This window comes from Trichosurus vulpecula, chromosome 5 (genome assembly GCF_011100635.1).
Source record: "Trichosurus vulpecula isolate mTriVul1 chromosome 5, mTriVul1.pri, whole genome shotgun sequence".
Lineage (NCBI taxonomy): Eukaryota > Metazoa > Chordata > Mammalia > Diprotodontia > Phalangeridae > Trichosurus > Trichosurus vulpecula.
In genome coordinates this window covers 185,178,970-185,198,495 of record NC_050577.1, presented here as the reverse complement: position 1 = coordinate 185,198,495, position 19,526 = coordinate 185,178,970, and the positions used below count along the sequence as shown (strand labels likewise).

At 39.4% G+C, this 19,526-nt stretch overlaps 1 protein-coding gene across 3 annotated transcripts in view; it reads left to right on the top strand.

Moving 5' to 3' along the window:
• The first annotated feature begins 639 nt into the window (after positions 1 to 639).
• AEBP2 (AE binding protein 2) overlaps positions 640 to 19,526 on the top strand; it is a 46,465-nt gene continuing 27,578 nt past the window's right edge. The window contains exons 1-2 of one of the 3 annotated variants that reach the window (XM_036760287.1): positions 640 to 1,368; positions 18,521 to 18,728. In XM_036760287.1, coding sequence (XP_036616182.1) covers positions 665 to 1,368; positions 18,521 to 18,728 — 912 coding nt within the window. In that variant the 5' untranslated portion in view covers positions 640 to 664. The remainder of the gene's footprint in view (positions 1,369 to 18,520; positions 18,729 to 19,526) is intronic. The other 2 variants (XM_036760285.1, XM_036760286.1) reach the window with 2 other exon arrangements.

The following is a 19,526-nucleotide window of genomic DNA, read 5'->3' as shown; positions in this document are numbered from 1 at the left end:
CATCTCCCCATTGCAACCTATCCTACAGACCCCTGCAGGACTAATTTTTTTTTCCTACGGCATAACGGCTCTAAGCATCACCCTCCCCTTCCCCCTCCCCCTCTCCCTCGCCGGTTGTAGCCACTTCAAAGCTCTATGCTGTTACAAAATAAAATTCAAATTTCTTAACCAAGCATTTCAGGCCTGATGCTCTTTACATAGGTAAACTTGTTACTCTCATTCCATTCGCCCACCTGGGAATTTATTTTCCTGCCTTTGCTCACAGGTGCCCTAAGTGCTTGGGAGAGCAATTCCCTCCAGTCTCTATTTCGAGTGCGTGGCCAGGGCTGCTGGGTTGAGTTTGAGAAAATCAAACTCTTTAAGTAGCGCAAGGGATGACTGGGAGCGAAATGGGCTGAAGCAAAGAAGATGGGATACTAGGATACTAGGTTGGAGTGAAAGATACAAGCCGTCTCCCTCCCTTACTAGCACCACCCCCTCCCACCTCGCCCCGCGCAAGCGCTCCATCGCCCTGCAACTATTCGAACGAGTGTGTGCGCGCGCGCCCGATGACGCCGCTCGCGGCCCCTCCTCCTCCTCTGCGGCGGCGGCGTCGGGGGCGGTGTCAGCGTCAGCCCAGGCTTGGGCGATTGGAAGGGAGGGTAAGAGGGAGGGAGGAGGCGCCATGGCCGCCGCTATCACCGACATGGCCGACCTGGAGGAGCTCTCCCGCCTGAGTCCTCTGCCCCCCGGCAGTCCCGATCCCGCGACGCGGGGCCGGGCCGAGCCCTCCGGGGAGGAGGAGGAAGAAGAGGAAGACGAGGAGGAGGAAGAAGAGGAGACCGAAGCGCAGGCGGTGGCGGAGCTGCTCCTGAACGGCGACGGCGGAGGTGGGGGCGGCGGCGACGGCGGCGGCGGCGGGGGCGAGGCGGAGACGATGTCTGAGCCGAGCCCTGAGAGCGCCAGCCAGGCCGGGGAAGACGAGGACGAGGAGGAAGAGGAGGAGGAGGACGAGAGCAGCAGCAGCAGCGGGGGAGGCGAGGAGGAGAGCAGCGCCGAGAGCCTGGTGGGCAGCGGCAGCAGCAGCGACGAGACCCGCTCCCTCAGCCCCGGCGCGGCCAGCAGCAGCAGCGGCGATGGAGACGGCAAGGAGGGCCTGGAAGAGCCCAAGGGACCGCGGGGCGGCCAGGGCGGCTGCGGCGGCGGCGGCGGAGGAGGCAGCGGCGGTGGAGGCGGCGGCAGCAGCAGCAGCAGCGTTGTCTCCAGCGCCGGCGACGAGGGCTACGGGACCGGGGGAGGCGGAAGCAGCGCTACCTCGGTGGGCAGGAGAGGCAGCCTGGAGGTGTCCTCGGACGGGGAGCCTCTGAGCCGCATGGACTCGGAGGACAGGTCAGTGCCACCCCGCGCCCCTCCCTGGAGGCCCTCCCAGGGAAGTCTCAGATGGGTCCGCGGCCTCAGTACCCCGCCCCTCCGGCCGTCGCCGCGGCCAACTCTCAAACCTTTTTTTTTTTTCCTCCCTTTCCTTTCCCCGCCCCGTTTTTTCTCCTGGCTCCTCCACACCGTCCCGGAGAGGGAGCGAGAGAGACCCAAAGTCCGACCTAACTCGGAAAGCCGCCGCCCGCAGAGGCTGCCCGAGGCCGCGGTCCGTCCGAGCACGCCCAAGGTTAGCTTCAACCATGTTCACGAACAGTTGTCAGAAGTGTAATTGACAAGTGTTTTCCAACATGGCTGGTCTAGCCCGGCTGCCACAGCCACACAACTTCCTAGGCTGGGGAAGAGCTCGGTTCTCCTTAGTCCTTTTTTATTTTTTAACCTAGAAAGATGTTTGGGTTTTGTTTAGTCAAGTGAAGTGAAAAGAAAGTTTAATAATTCATTCTCGAAACAACGTGGTACCAGACCAGATTCTAACGTCTTTTAAAAAAAATTTACTTATTTTGCTGGAATGTAGGAGAAACAACTTTTTAAGATTTCGTGGTTGAGTGACCAGGAAATAAGTTAAATGTGATTCTTATTCCATTATGCTCATTCAGTTACTTTTAGGAGGGAAAAAAGCGGGAGGGCGATGGTTTGCAATTTTGTTTCTAACTCCTTGGAAGACACAGAGCTGTAGGGTAAATTTTAACAGATATTTTTGACTTGTACCAAATATCAGCAGTCCGCTAATGAAATCTTTCCCTTGAAACTTTTAAAACACAGTGTCTTGATTTCAGCTGACACATAAAGCACAAGGCTTGTTGCCATGTGGTGGGGAGGCCTTGCCTGTGAATTTTCTCCTTTGGTAATATTTGTATCCCAAGTCACAGAAAACTTTTAAGTGCCATAAGTAGTATAGATTTCATTGCTATTTTTATCTGGTTTGAGATAATGCTTTTGGAAGAACTTTTTTGTTAACTTGTGATTACGTTTCATATGTCTGACCTAGCATGCTGCTCTCCAGGTTAACAATCTGTTAATTGGATTTTAATTTGTAGTAGGATTTAAATAAGATTGGTAGTGCGATGCAGCCAAAGCTGTATGTAAAGAATGAGTGGGTTAAATAAGATTGGTAGCATTAATAATTACTAAAATTAAGTAGTGTAAAACTGCCTGGGGAAGAATTAAAAATGTTTACTGATCATTAATTTCCTGTTTAATGTCCAAATATATTTAGTAAATAGTTTCTGTTAGAGAAACTTTTACAGTATTTTGATAAAGCCATCCAGTCTTGTTTGACAGCTCTTTTAATGTTTAGTTATTAGTGTAGTAACACTTGGATGTTTGTAGTTCATGGGGGTAGTTCATGTTTTATAACTAAAGAATATTTTAAAATCCTTAGAAGATTGATTGCTGGATGCAAGGTATGACTTAAGAATTCAGTACTGGGGAATTTTATGAATGTGTTCTACCTTTGGACCACATGCTGCCTGGTTACAGTAATCAGAACATTTTGTTTATTTAATCACTTACTAAGGGCAGTGTGGTGTAGTGGTTTGAGTGCTGGATTTGGGAATCTGGAAGAATGAATGCCACTTCAGACATTTAACAGTTGAGTGACACCCCCCTAGTCCCCTCCACCAGTTAACTTAATTTCTCTCAACCTCAGTTTCTTCATCAGTAAAATGGGGATAAAAATAGCATTTATCTCATGGTATTGCCTTGTACTTCACATCCATAAAGTCCTAATAGTTTAATGTTGGTTTTTTTATTTCGGTTTATGAATTCTAAAAAGTGGGAAAAGTAAGTATTATCTTATAAAAGGAAAAATCAAAGATATTTGCAATGTATTACACATAGTACCCACTTGTGTTTTGCTTGGATTTAATCTTTTGGAACTACTTTCTGGCTGGCCTGTACTAGCATTTTAAAGACTAGTATAATTAACCTTAAACAGTAATGTTTTTGGAAACCACGCTTTCAAGCCGTGAATTTTCTGGCATATAATCACTCAAAAAAAGTGGAACTTTGCTTCACTTGATTTTAAAAATTTGTGCTATATACAGCAAAGAAAACATCTTGCCAACATTAAAGAAAAGAATCTTGAAATGAAAATGAAGCCACAATATACATTATTTCACTGTAACTCAATTGAGTTTGTTGTACCTTTTGGGAAAAGTTTTTACTGTCTTACCTTGAGACGTAACTTAGATGTTACTTTCGTTGATTTGGAAGAGTTTATGACCTAAATTTGGAAAATATGTTTCTTGTAAATTTAATGACAATAATCTGGAGAACAAAGGTGTTTTGTAAGTTTGGCTTAATAGGAGTAATTTTGGGGGGGTAAGGGAGGCAAGGCAGGAAAGGAACCTGATTAGATGTAACCTTTTATGCTGTTCACAGTTTTTGTCAAGGTTTGGCCTCCTTTTAGACTATTCAAAGAATCTTTTCATCAGAAACTTACTGTGGAAGTTGCCTGGAATGATCAGATAATATTTTCATGGATGATTTGACTGGGACTTGAAAATTTTAAGATTTGTATATTCAAGAGAGAAATAATTGATTGGCAAGGGAAGCAAGCAACATGCCATTTAGAGCCATAGATGATGAACTTACTGTGGTTAGGCTTGAAAGGCTCTTATGGAGGAGGAATTAAATAAGTCTGAAATAGTTTGAAAGCATTGATACTAACTTGCATCCTTTTAACTATCAGGATGTAATGGTACAGTTAATACTGGTTGCAGTCTAGCTTCTATTTTGTTTCCTTAACTTTTCACCCATTGTACTTTGGGTAATTTGCCTGAATTTGTTTGACTTGGTCAGGTGTGTCAGAACAAAATTTACTTCTTAAAAGGCAATTTGAGGCCAGTTTGTGGTAGACCTTAAAATTTAGGTTAATGATTTGAATAAAATAGAGCTATTGATTTTTTTTTTAATAGGGGAGTGATAAAATGAGGGTGAATTTTAAGAGATTGAGGATGAATTGGAGATGTTTGGTGAAGTTCTGTATACATTTAAAAAAATAATTGAGGGATGGAGCCAATTAAATTTTACTCACCTAAGAGAATTCCAGAGGTATATAAATCCTAGCCTCATTTTCTTGCCCCTAGGCAGTTTTACTACATGAATGAATTAACCCTCAGCAGTGGAGAATATTTCTAGCATCCTTCCTTTGCCCATTCCTCCTCACCTCCATTTACTTGCAATTCTATTAAGGTTTCTGCAAATAAGAATATGGTACTTTTAAGTTAGCCAAAGGAACAGAAGCCCTTTTTTTACTTTGAAGTGTCAAGTATAACAAGACAAAGACTATCTTTAGTATCAGTGTCTTAAAGGTCCAGGAGATGGAGATATTTCTTGAAAGCTGCAAAATGAAGTTCCTCTACTTATGCCGAATTTTTTCCCCCATCAGTTGAAAGTGGAGAAGATTTTATGAATCTCTATGTTTGCAATATTTTATAACTTCCTGCATTTTTTCAGCATTTCAGAAATGTGTGCCATTATATAAAGTGATAAAAACCAAGACAATTATTCCAATAGAAGGTAGAAAATTCCAGGTTTTGTGGGTAGAGGTATAAGCAGTGTGATTTAATGGATAGAGATATAGCTTCAGTTAGGAAGAACTGGAATTAAGTTCTGCCTTGACATGCTCTGTGCCAGTGGGTAAGTCACTTAAATTCTTAGTGTTTGGGCAACTTTTTAAAGCTAAAATTTGCAAAGAAGGTTCCCATCTCAATACAAGCTCCTTAGTGGGAAATTCCCCCAAACATTGAATCATAGATCTCAGAGATTTTCTGGTGTCCATGTGAAAACATCATGCATGCCAAACTTTAATTTATTGTCCATTTATTTAAGTTATGTGTATTCTTTCTAGACATTCTTTTTTCGTGGACTGAAAGGCTAAAAACTTGCCTCAGCTTGTGATTCTGTCAGTCTTTTAGAACCCAGGATTACCTCTGACGTGATAAGACATCAAAGTAGGATTTTTCTGAATACACTGAAATGCTGTTTGTGTTTTTTACAGATTTTTCTCTGGTTTTAGATTCTCTTTATAAAGGGTAGAGACCATTTCTGTTTAAATCTTTGCAGTATTCAGGATAATGCCTTGAGGGAGCTTACTACATGCTGATGATGGCAAAATCAATTAACATTGGCTTAACTCAGTTTTACTATTTGAGAAACAGGAAGCAAGATAAAGTTTTATTGCTGTTAGGAATGGTAAATCAAGTTGTAAACTGAGGAACTTGAAGCCAGAAAAAGCCATTTGCAATATCTTAATCTCACAGAATGAATTTTTCTTTTTACCATGTTTCTTTAATGGATGCAAAACTGTTTGGTATTTCCGACGTAATGATAAAAATGAAAGACATGCTGACTTTTGTTATCCATTTTACATAAGGGAGGAAAAAAAACCTTTGAGTGCAAGTGTGTTTGCTGCACTCCAGCCTCACATCTAGTTCCTTTCCTAACAAGTAGCACATATTTGCTAAACGATGATTTTCTTTTTTGGTCCAACCTGTGACTTCATCCATCTGGGGAGCTCCTAGTATGGAATTCAGTTTTACAGAATGACACCAAGAGATTAAAGGATTTGTCCGTTGGTATATAGCTAGTGTCTGTCAGATGTTGAACTTGAACCTAGGTCCAGGCACTGGCATTTAATAATTGACATAAAAGAAGCACAGGAGTTCCTGTAATGAAATTTACAATTTGGTTGTGTAGATAAAAATTCTTAGAATGTTAGAGGCTTGGTTGTTTCCCTTACACTGTGTAGGGAAGGATGTGGATGGCAAGCTTTGGTTAGCTTTAGAGGAGTAGGGAAGGCAGTGTAGCATGTTCAGTCATTTTCTGTTGTGTTGAGGGGATTGGGGTTTCCTTGGCAAAGATAACGGAGAGGTTTGCCTTCTCCATATCATTTTGCAGATGAGGAAACTGAGGCAAACAGAGTTAACTGACTTTGCCAGAGTCACATAGCTAGTAAATATCTGAGACTGGATTGGAACTCAGAAAGAGAAGTCTTCCTGATTCTGGGCCCAGCACTCTATCCATACATCAACCAGCTGCCCAAGGCAGGTTTGATTTGATACACATGTTTTTGGGGTAACTTGATAGACAACCTTTGTTGCTGTCTAGGCTAAGGCGGTATAGTTACATTCCATTTCTTAGATTCTTGAGCCAGGAAGTAAAGTGAAAATGGCAGTGTGTAACACCTTTGGTCAGGGAATTAGGAAAGACAACATGAGAGTCTGGATTAGGTAGTGTGATAGTAAGAAAGATGTCTGGTCAGGGTTTATGTTGCCTGTGATTTATGTCCCTTTTTTGGCTCTTAATGTCAAACAGCCTTAAACCAAATGGCAGGAAAATCTTGAATCATGGAGAAAATTTTAGGTGGTTAGTTGGACTAATAAAAAGAAACAAAGGGCATGGACTGCCTTCTAAATGGTGGACAAAATACAGAATCCGATAGAAGTTCTGAGGATCTTTTCCAAGTCTCAGGTGGTCACTGAATTGAGCCAAGTGTTGCCAAATTTTGGTTTAAAAGATATTTGAAATGTTTTTGGTTAATTAACAGACATAACGAGAGCTAACAAATTTTTCCTGTTCATATTGCCCTACTATTTAGATGTAAATAAATGCGATTTGTGTATGTGTGTGTGTGTGGTTAATTCAGGGACCACACCACACCAGACATAATTTAAGAATGCTAATGAAATATTTAAAGGAGGGAGAGACCTTATTTTAAGGCTATGTAGGCTTCCACTAGACTTGCTGCCTGTAAGATCAGATGGGGGTAGGGATTGGGCATTAAGTTTTATTCGGTTTCTGGGCTGTAATTGGTGAGGAACCAAGGTGTTCTCTTTTATCTCCGATCTCTCCTTAGAGATCAGTAAGCACCCTCTTTGGTTGAGGGATCAAAAGATTGAGAAAAGGGTGGTAGAAAGTCTGAGTTCATTCCATGGTTGACTTTGTAAATTTATTTTGTAAATTTATTTATTTATAATGACCATGACTTGACTGAAACTTTTCTTGAACCAATGGGCTTAAATTATTCTCTATCCTACTATATATAACTCTTTAGACTCTTTGAATCTAAAGTTGACAACAAGAAAGAAAAAGGTGATAAAAATTTGTTAGTGGCCTAAATCCCTGTCTTACCTCTGATTATCAGTTCTACAGACCCTTAAGTACAGGATAGGTAAAATAAAACATATCCACTCAGCTCTGTTTGACCTCACCATAATTGTGATATTCAAATGTATTTTTTTCTTTTAAAAAAATATACACATATATAAAAAATATATATAAAATAATATATATAAAAAATATACACATATATATGTAGATATTTGTGCATTTAATGCATTTTGACATTTGCATTTAAGAACAGAAGTTAGTGCAATGCCTGGCACAAAGTAGACACTTAAGGCCCCTTTTTGCCTAAGTCACCTAATTACAAATTTTTTAGTTTGGAATTCAAAGCCACCATAATATATTATGGGTCCTGTGTGTGCTCAAGCACTAGGATTATGTGAGTCTTCAATTCAAGGAGCTCATGATCTATTATGGGGAAAGACTCAATGAGTTTGTTAATGTGGCTAGCATATTCGTGGGTACAGATCTGAACCCTTTAATAAAGACAGTCCAGGCTTCAAGAATTCCTGGGGCCAGGAAATAGTTGTCAACTATTTTTCCAGTATTACCCTGGAAAATTGACAAGTTGTTTCTAGGTCTATCCCAGGAACTTCTGGATCCTGTCAGAGCTGCTTTATTGGCATAGTCTTTGAGAACCCAAGGTTATCTCTGCCAGTCATTGAATTGGATTGTAGAAGAGGGAAAGCAATAATATATGGTAGAATATGATACATATGTATTTGTTATTTTAAGTGAATGAATAAATTCAGATTCATCAGTTTTTATTTCTTAAAGGTGTACAAAAACACAGATTTCCTCATGTAAAATAGGAATATTAACCCCCTAGGATAAGGAGATAGTACTACATAATGCTATTACGGCTGTTGCTATAGTAACTACCGTATTTCCCCATGTATAAGACACTCCTTTTTGAAAAATTTGGGGTCTAAAAACTGGGTGCATCTTTTACAGTCATTGTAGATTTTTTTACTTGCATTTCCTGCTTTTTCACGCTTGTTTTTGCTCCCATTGTTTCGCATTTGTTACCAGTACATTAGGTTACCTTTTGCCATGTTCTGCCCAGAAATGGCTCAGAAAAGATTTGTATACAGTACTGAATTCAAGTTAGAAGTAATCCAGTTTGCAAAAGTGAATGGAAATCATGCTGCTGAACTTTTGTTTGGTCCTCTTCCAACTGAGAAAACACCAGAAGAAGCCCTACTGAAAACACCACAGCAGAAGGCCATGAGAGGCAAGTCAGCAAAATGGCCTGATTCAGGGAGGGAATTGAAGATATGGATTGAAGAGCAAAGGGCAATTGGAATTCCTGTGTCCACAAAGATGGTTCAGCATGAGGCAAGAAGAGTTGCTGATGAAAAAGAAGTTACTGATTTCAAAGGAGGACACAATTGGTGCTTCATGTTCATCAAACAGAACGGACTAAGCATGCGTACAGGCACCAGACTTGCCCAAAAGATGCCTGAAAGCTATGAGCAGATGTAATACATTTTTTTTTTCAAATTTTCGGCCCCCAAATTAAGATGCATCTTATACATGGGAGTGTCTTACACATGGAAGTAAAATTGTTCTTTAAAAAGCTACTAATAAGTGAATGAAAATGAATTTTTAGTATTTAAAAGTTGAACCACTTAAATCTATTCAAGGTATTACCAATAAATGATGACTGCCTTCATCTCAAATGTTGTACTTTTTCATAGATGAATGCTGGCATACCATTTCAGAGTGTAAATACATCCCTTGAAGATTGCTTTTTAATTTAACTTTAGGTCATTGTCCATAATTCTGTCCTGGTAATGTAATGAAATCTTGCCAGTTTTATGTAATCCTTTGTTACACAAAAATAGGGGATACATTCAGAACCTTTTTTAAAAAAGTTTTTCAGTTAACAAGCATTTTTTCTCTGTCACCTTTCCAGCTCCATCATAAGAGATAGTTCTTACAACATATTTAGTTAAAGCAAAAACATTTGTGTTGGCCAGGTCAAAAAGGGTGTCTCATTCTTATGCAGAACAAAATGTGGATTAAAAGCATGTTTGCCTGAAATGGAATTTAAATAAAAGTTGAAAGGACTGTAAGTTTGGGAATGAGAGTGTAACATGCTTGTTTGGGGATATATTTGATCCCTAACTTATTGAATGCTATTGGAACCTGAAAAAATCCTGTTTCTTTTTCTGGGCTTTCAACTTTCCTGACCTCAACTATCTCATCCTCCTATCTTCCTTCAAATCTCAGTTCACCCTCTCACCCTACCCATATCTATTCAGTTGCCACATTTTCTTCTACCCTCCACCACCTACCTCATTTCTCTTGACACTGCTATCACCCTGGTGTAGGCCTTCTATCACCTCACAATTATACGTAGATTGTAGTAGCCAAGCTGTCAAATTGGTCTTCTTAAAACCAGGTCTGACCACCACTCTTTGCAGCAAACTGCAGTGGCTCCCTATTACCTTTATGACTAAATAAAAAGTGCTAACCTAGCCCCTTTCTACTCTTCCACTTTCCTTCTTACATTTGAATCCCCTATACACTATGATCAGTGACATGGGCTTTGCTGATTCTAGAATAAGACACTCCATCTTCCTATCTCAGTGCTTTTTCACTGCCTATCTCTAACAACTGGGATATACTCAGTCCTTGCTTCAAGTTCCATCTCAAGTCTTTCAGACCCCATTACTCTTAGTTAGCCTTCTCTTTGAGATTACCTCCAATTTACTCTCCATCTGGTAGCTAGGTAGCAATGCGTAGTAAAGTTCTGGACCTGGAGTCATGGGCTCAGATAATAGCTAAAGAATTAGAAGCAAAGTAAATTAATATTGAGTAAGGGTAAAAGACAGGGTGGTACCTGAATGTGAGATTACTACACTGTAAGAAATGGACAATATGAATATAGAGAAGCTTGGAAAAACCTACATGTAGTGATGCAGAATGAAGCAGACCGAGCTAAGAGAACAATAGGCATGATGACTGCAACAGTGTAAATTGAAAGAAACAAAAGTGAAGTCACTGACCTTGGACAAGTCACTTAACTACTTTCTGCCTAAGTTTTCCCAGTTGTATGTACCTGCTAAACATTGTTTGTCCTTCGTGTTTTTTTGTTCTTCATTTTCTAATGAAGAACATTTTCTAAGACATTTTCATTTTCTAAGACATCATAGGTGATGGTTGGGGTAGACATCCTCCCAGCTCACTGACAAACAGGTTTGAGGCCTGTCCATTACCTCAACCAGCTGCTTAGAGTTACCAGGTGGACACCAAAGAGCAATTCTGAAAAGGGTTCAGCACACCAAAGATGCTAGTACTGAATTACGTGCCTGGTAGGGTTGTTGTGAAGATCAGATAAGTAAAGTGCTTAGCACAGTGCCTGGCACATAGGCATGGATGTATTTGTGCATAGTTGTTTGCATGATGTATCTATCCCCCATTAGAATGTTAGTTCTTTGAGGACAGGGATCGTTGTCTTTTGCCATTCTTTGTATTCCCAGTGCTTAGCATAGTGCCACTCATCTCTTAGTTATTTGACTGGCTGATCTGGACTTGTTAAACACACATGATTTTATATAGGAAATTCTTCATCCATAGGGATGAGAGTAGATAAAAATAGAAATTAAAAGGTTTTTTTAGCCATGTTAGATCAAGGACTAAAATCTCATCTAAATTTTTTAAAATTTTTACTGATGAAACTTTTAATTTTGCCCAGTGTTCACACGCAGAGAGCCATCCCCTATAACACTTTAAAGTTTTGATCAATAAAACTGAAAGTCTAAAAATATGTGTAACTACACAGGTGTACCTCTCATTTCTGCAAAGGGGTAGGGTGTGGGGGTATCATCTCATCTCTTTGCAATTTTGCAAAATGCTTAATTACTTTGTTTCTTTACGTTTATCATTGTTGTAGTCATTTGTGTTTTCTTGGCTCTGTTTCATTCTGTATCACTACATACAGGTTTTTACAAGCTTCTCAATATTCACATTCCATTCGTATAATTATTGCATTCGTTTATTACATTGTCCTTAGCTATTACCCAATTGATGGCTACCTACTTTACTAATAATTCTTTACTATCACAAGAATTATGGCCATAAGTATTTAGTACATATGGGAAATTCTTATCAATGACCACTTGGGGTGTAAGCCTGATAGGTGAAAGGATATGGTTATTTGCAAGACTCTAAATTGCTTTCCAAAATGGTTGTTCCACTTTACAACTCCACCAGCAATACACTAGCATTCCTATATTCTTTCAACACCTCCAGCGTTGTCAGTTCTCATTTTTTTTTTTAGTCATCTTTGCCAGTTTGCAGGGTGTTTTGATTTTTTTTAATTATTGATTTGGAACAGTCTTGTGCGCTTTTTGTGAGATGTTGGTTGGTTTTAAGCCTAATTTTTGCCAGATTGCTTTCCAGCAAGTCATGTAAATCTTGTTTTCTGGCTTGTTGAACATTGGGTATTGAGTTCCGTTTTTTCTGATTCTTCCTTATCCAATCGATCTTATTGATATAACTTTAAAAGGAATACTAGATGGTTTTGAGCTCCTTTATAATAGTTTTGAGTTTTGAAAATACAATTCCCTACCTCTTTTCCTTTGTAATATCCAGTACAGTATTTTCAGTATATATTTAACCTCAACCTAGTTCTGTTTGAATTAATGAGGCTTCATTATATCTGACTTAAGTCCTTCTTAAATGTAAGTTTTTATTTATACCTCCTGTTTTTTACATATATCCCCTGCATTTTTTATTTTTTAAAATTAAAAAAAAATTTTAAAAGTTTTATAGAAGGGAGGAAAAAATACTGTTCAATACATTGAAAAAGTCCAATAACATAACAGTTGAGGACCTTCCACCTCCAGAAAAGGATGGATTGAGAATGTCCAAGTCATGCTTGATCTATAATTTTGTTACTTTAACTTTTGATTATTTGTGAATCATTCTTTCCCCTTACATTTTTGGCCTTGTGTATGTTGTTTTTTTGGGTCTGCTTATTTCACTCACTATTCATGGAGATCTTTCCATGCATCTTTGTATTCACATAATTTCTTATAGCATGGTAATACTCCCATTACATTTGTGTACCACCATTTATTTAGCCATTCTCCAATCAATGAACATCTGTCTTTGTTTTCCAATTCTTTGCTATCGCAGAACATGATTTGCCCCTCCCCATTATACCCCAGAACTGTATTTTGGATCTACGTTTTCTCCGTCATCACCTTTGGTTCAGCTATCTTCTTTATAGGTGGCTTTTTAAAATTCATTTACAAGTTAACTCATTTTTAGCATTCTTTTTAAAATTTTCTTTTAGTCTCTCCCTTTAGCCCTCCCCCATGCATTGAGAAGGCACGTGATATGCCAGTTATGTTTGCGAAGTGATGCAAAACATATTTCAATACTAGCCATGTTATGCAGATGACATAATCCGCATCTGCTCTTCTTGAGTATTACTGAACATTGTCACTTCAGTATCTCCTACATATGTCAAATAAAACATGTTTAGAATAGTTCGTTATTTCCTTAAACCAACTTTTTCCTCCTACCTTCCTTTATTTATACCACCATTCCTGTAGTCACCCATGTTTATAAACTTGGGAGTCAGTCTCATCAGTCTCATCATTCTCACTGCCAAGTCTTGTCAGGTCTACCTCAGCAGTATCTCTCACATCCATCCTTTTTCTCAGTTAATCATACCACAATCACCCCACTTCTTGTTTGCACTGTTTTACTATCCTCCTAATTCTGTCTCTAGCATCTCCCCCCTCTCCTATTTATCCTTCACGCTGTTCAAAATTTTTATTCCTGAAATTCAGGTTTGTCCATGTCATTCCTTAAGCATAGGCAGCTTCCTTTTGACTCTGTTACCAAGCTCTCTATTTTGGCCTTTCTAGTCCTTTATATTCTGACTCCCAGCCTATTTTTTCCTGGGTGATTACACATTCTTTCCTGTTTTCCCTCTCCTTCCATCCAAACCAGCCTACTTGCTCTTCACCAATACATAACATTGCACCACAGTGCCTTAATATGCAGGCTGATTGATTCTCCTCTCCTCCCCCAAGGCCTGGAATATTCTTTTTCTCATCCTTGATTCTTGGAATCTCTAAGGAGTCAGTTCAAGTGTCACTTTCTACACTAGGCCTTTTCTTCTAGTTCAGGAGTGGGGAACCTGTGGCTTCAAGGCCCTCAAGTGTGGCACTTTAACTGAATCTCTAGACTTGACAGAACACATCCCCTTAATATAAGGATTTGTTCTGTAAAACTTGGACTCAGTCAAAGGTGGCAGCCAAGGACTTAGAAAGTTCTATGTGGGCTCAAGACTACAGGTTCCCCACCCCTGCTAGAGTAATTAGTATGGATCTCTTAACCTTGCCAATGCTTTTTTTCTTTGTGACTAGTAAAGAATGGCTAGCTTTTACTTGGGAAAGAATCCAATATACCTTCTTTGTTCTTCCTCAGGGCTACCTGAACTCTTCTTCATACTGTTACGTTATGGTGAGCAGAGACCTGAAAGAGGCTTCCCTTCCTGAGTTCATTGTTGTACATCATTACGGTGGCAGAAACTCTACTGCAGGGTCCCCCACTCTTGTTCTCTTTGCCTCCAAGTTATTTTTTAAATATTTTGCATTTAATTGCTTGTGTTCACCTAGAGTGTTTACCTTCTAGTAGAATATAAGCTCTCTGAGAACAGGGACTATTTTCATTTTTTTCTTTGAATCTTTGTGTAGTACGTTACCTGGAGCAGATAGCTTATTGAATTGAAACTCCTCTGAAATTAAAGGAAACTGTTTATTTGTCTAATTGCAGATACAAGGAGTTAATATTTATGTGAATAGTTTTTGAAGGATGTGTTTGTTTTACATTTTTTTGTTGTGAGTATACAAAGATAGTTCCTTAGGGAGCCTGTATTTTGCTTATTGCTTAGGATATCAATGAAGTATTTGGTTTAGTAGATAACAGTTAAGGGGGGAGGCATAGGTTCATACCATGTCATTTTGATCTAGTTCTGTACCCTCATTTTATAGATGGAAGAAACAGGGACTTATAGAGGTTAAATAAACAGAAGTTATGCCTCCACTTAAAACCAGAGCCTATTGTCTAGTTTCCTGATTCTACAGTTAAGCTTTTTTTATACTACCATACCAATCAAGACATAGACATACATACTTGTAATTAAAGAGTACTATGAGGGAGGTCCAGAGGACTCAACTGGTTAAAAAAAACTAAACCAAAACATCCAGTTAAAATTTGTATATAATATGGAAGCATTGACTTAACCCAAAAGTATAAATAGTTAAAAGTTGGTCATTCTGTGGAACAGGAAAGGGAACAAAATTTGCTGAAGTTGTCTCCATAATCACATGGGTCATAACTTTCCATGGGTCTGAATTTTAAAGACCAAAAAATTCATTTTTGTGAGGTAAAAGAAAGTAGAGAAAGAGGGAATAAACAGCTCAGTTTATTTTTCAGGTCACAGGCAAATTGTAAATTTTTCTACAGTTTGTTTATGTAACTGAACATGTAATTGACCATTAGTAGCTCTGTGGGATGGCACAGTGTTTGGGTAGAGGGGTGGTTTGAATAAGCTACAGATCAGGTAATTAAGTATTCCAGGTTTAATTATTGGGTGATGCTTCCAAGTTAGACATCTGAACCTAGTAGAAGAGAAGGCCAAATACTCCTGTGACTCACATGCTTTCCATATCCTTTTGGGCACAGTATGTCTCATGAGGGAAGGCAGCCAAGTGTTGGGCGGAGTTATCTACCATCTATCCCAAAGCAGTGACTTCTTTCTGTGCCAGCATAAGGCAGCAGAAGTTGCCTGCTTTTGCAGGTCCAATGTCAGGTCTAGTGTGCCAACCAGGATGTGGGGAACCTCAGATGCAAAGAAGGGTAACCTTCCCTTTGATCTTAGGCCTTCCATCTCCTGTTCCTGTCCCTAGAAGAAAGAGGAAGGAGGATAGTTGGTGGGAATGAAAGGTCTTTCTGCTGTATTCTTTCCTGCCTAATGTATACCCTCCTCTGCTTTGCCCTTGGGAAGGAAGAGGAATAGTGAAGCAGGGCCTCCTGTCTTAACCATCTGAACTTGTACTTCCCATCTCACACTGGAAAGAGTAGTGGCACCCTCCAGTCAATGAGAATGAACATTTTTACATGTGGTCATATCCTCCATATCGCATCTGAAACTGGTTTCTCCTATTTCCTATTGTAGCACTTGCGTTGAGTCTAATGTCCTACCTCAGTTGGGAAGAGAAATGATGCCCAATATACCCTACATATCCTAATGTCCATATCCCATTCCCCTTCCACCCAATTCCTTATTCCCATCCCCCTCAATACTGTCACTTCCAAGTTTCAACCAAACACCACCCAACCCTTCCACTGTACCCTGTGGAGTAGGCAACAAACTTCCCTTCGTCCTAAATCTTCTCTAGAACTTTTTTTCATCTATAAGCTATTACTGAAACCTGGCTCCATTGAGATGACACAGCATTCTTGGCTACACTTTCCAGTATGGGCTGTTCATGCATTCCCTTCTGCTTACTGATTGAAGAGGGGAGTTGTAGTACTCCTTGTTCTCAATTGCCGTTTCTAGGTTTTTTTTTTTTTACCCTACCTCCATCACTCCGTAACTTTTCCTGAGGTTTATGCTATTTATCTATCTCTACCACCCATTCAAAATCTTGGTAGTTATATATAGACTACAGACCTACAGGTCATTCCCCTTCTTCCTCAATGAGTTCAATACTTGATTCACAGTTTTTCTCTTAACTCCTGATCTCATATGTGTTAACTTCACCTCAAACACAACACCCTGACCACCTGCCTCAGCCACACACAAAAGATGGTTATACCCTTGATCTTGCTATCGTACACAAGTACCAACTCCACATTCAATAATTCCAGAATCAACTATTAATTTTCATCCATTTTCATCTCTCCCCCTGCTGGGACCTCCATAATCCCTTGACACCTTGGTGAATAGATTATGGGAATCACTTACCTGGTGATAGTTGGTTAGTTACATTGTACTCCTCTACAGTCCCTAGTTTCCATATCATTTTGCCAGTTATCCCCTGCCAAGCCTCAGCCTTGTATCATTTCCACTGTTTGCTACCTTCACTCCTACACATCTGTTGAAAAAGGGAGAGAAAAATCATGTATCTCTTTCAGGTTGGGTCCGTTACAGACCTGTTATACAACCTCAACTGGGCCCTCACTGCTGCTACGCAGTGTATTTATACCTGTCTAACAAAATCACTATCCCACTCTTCATTGTGGTTGTTCCAGACCTTTTCATTCCTTCTTAAACTTTCCATGATTCTTCTTCCACCCTCTCAAATGAGAAACTCCTCATTCTCTTCTCCCCTTCCCCATCTGTCACTCAGTTGCCTTCTGCTACTTTTTCTCCTTACCAAGACTAACCCCTCTGCTTTTTCATATGATCCCATTTCATCCTGTCTACTCCTAATGATGGCCCCTTTTTTTCATCCTTACGCTTTGTCAATTTGTCCCTTCCTACTGGCTCTTTCTGTACTGCCTACATTCTTCCCTATCCTGAAAAACCCTTTATTTGATCCTTCCGTATTTGCCAGCTATCATCCTATATTATATATGTTTCTTCCATACTTTTTGGCTAAACTCCCTAAAAAGGCCATCTGCAAGAGATTCTCACACTTAAGTCTTCTCACTTTCTTAACCCCTCACAATCTGGCTTCTAATGATAGATATTCCTCTCAAATTAGTAATGATGTCTTAATTGCCAAATCCAATGGCCTCTTCTCAGTCCTCATTCTCTTTGACCTCTATGCAGCCTTTGACACTACTGATTCCCCTTCTCCTCCTTGATACTCACTTTTGTCTAGGTTTTAAGTACACTTCTTCCTGGTAATCCTTCCTATATAATCAGTGCTTTACTGGATTCTCTTCCAAATTGTTCCCTCTAATGTCTCAAGATTCTGTCTTGGGGCCTCTTCATTTCTCCAACTATACCACTTTGGTGATCTCCTCAGCTCTCATGGATTTAATTAACTTTTCCCTATGATGATTCTCAGATCTACCTCTCTTGCTTTAGCTTTTATGCTATTTTAAACTCAGTTTGCCCAAAATGCAAGTCTTTGCACCTAAATATTCCTCCACCCAGCCTACCTTTCCTCTGTTGCTCTGTAAGGTAGCACCCTCCCTCCAGTACCTCAGGCCTGAAAACTCCAAATCCCAGGTTTTGTCAAGGCCTGTCAGTTTCACCTTTCCAGCGTCTCTTCATACTCCTTTCTCTCCTAATACTGACACTACTCTGGTACAGGCCCTCATCACCTTATCCCTGTTAATAGTTGCTGTTGGTTCTGCTTGCCATAAGTCCCTACCATAATCTGTCTTTTATTCAGCTTCTAAAGTGATTGCCCTTTGATCATGGTACTCCTCCACTCAAAACTCCAGTGATTCCCTATCCATGATTAAATACAACATCCTCTTTTTTCCATTCAGAGTCCTTTATAAACCTTTCCAATCTTACATCATACTGTCTGCCACATATGCTTTGATCCAGGGACACTGGCCTCCATGTTCACAAACGAAATTCTTTATCCTCTGGATATTTTCTCTGGGTATCCCCAGTGCATGGAATGGTTCTCCTCTTCATTTCCTACTGCAGTCCCTGGCAGTTCCAATTAAAAAACCCCATGCTCTACAGAAAACCTTTCCCAACACTTAATAATTCTAGTGCCTTCCCTCTTGTTTACTGTTTATCCTATGTGTAGCTTATTTGAATATACTTGTTTATTGTTTCTCCCATTAGATTATAAACTCCAGGGCAGGGACTGTCTTTTGCCACTGTTTTCCTTTTCCTTTATCCCCAGTGTAGTACTTATTGTAGGTGCTTATTGACTTGTCATTTCAAAGTAGGTTTTAGAATGTCATGGTTAGGATATAGCAATTCCTCAGAAGCATTTTTGTGTTTCTAAAAATATTTCTTTTTCTTTTACAGCATAAGCAGTACTATAATGGATGTAGACAGCACAATTTCCAGTGGTCGTTCAACTCCTGCAATGATGAATGGACAAGGAAGCACTACTTCTTCAAGCAAAAACATTGCCTATAACTGTTGTTGGGACCAGTGCCAGACATGCTTCAATTCTAGTCCAGATCTGGCAGATCACATTCGTTCCATTCATGTAGATGGTCAGCGAGGAGGGGTTGGTTTTATTCCTTTTTCTTCTTTCACATCCTCTCCACCATATTTGAATTATTTTAGAATTTGGAATTGCTTAGCTTTTCTTTTTGAATAACTTTGTGGTTATATATTACAATTTTTTGTTTCTATTTTATTATGTCATTTCTCTTTTCATGTGGGAATATGCTTGTATTATTATATGAACATCTTTTTCCCCACCAGTTTCTTCATCAGTATAGCTTAAAAGCCAGAGAGAAAAATTCTCTGAACGTTTTAAGTACAATAGAGTAAAACAGTTTTTGTTGGTATTGCTTACTGTGTTACATTTTACCTTTTTCAAGTAAGATTCTACCACTTAATTTTGCTCTTTGTTTTTCAGGCTTATTTAGGTGTAAAATATATTTTATTGATGGCTTTTGAGACTTAAATGATTTCTGAACACCCCTGTGACAAAGAACAGCCATAAAACTAAAACATCCAGCACAATGATCACATTCGACAATATATAAAATATTTCCCTCCTGGTAGACTCCTTGCTATCTATTCTTGGAATCTTCCTTTGGTTTTTTCAGATACTCAGAGCTTGACTCTGGTCTCTTTATTTCTGTTGTTGTAGTCATTATGTATATTGATCTTTAGACTACTTATTTTGCTCTGTCAGTTCATAGAGAACTCTCTACTGCACACAAATAATCATTTTCATGTAGTCATTTTTCAGTCGTTTTGCAAATAATCATCATCCATTTGACCATTTATCAGCCACTACAAGAAATGTTATGATTATTTTGGTATTTATTGGGTGACTGTCTTTGACTTTCCT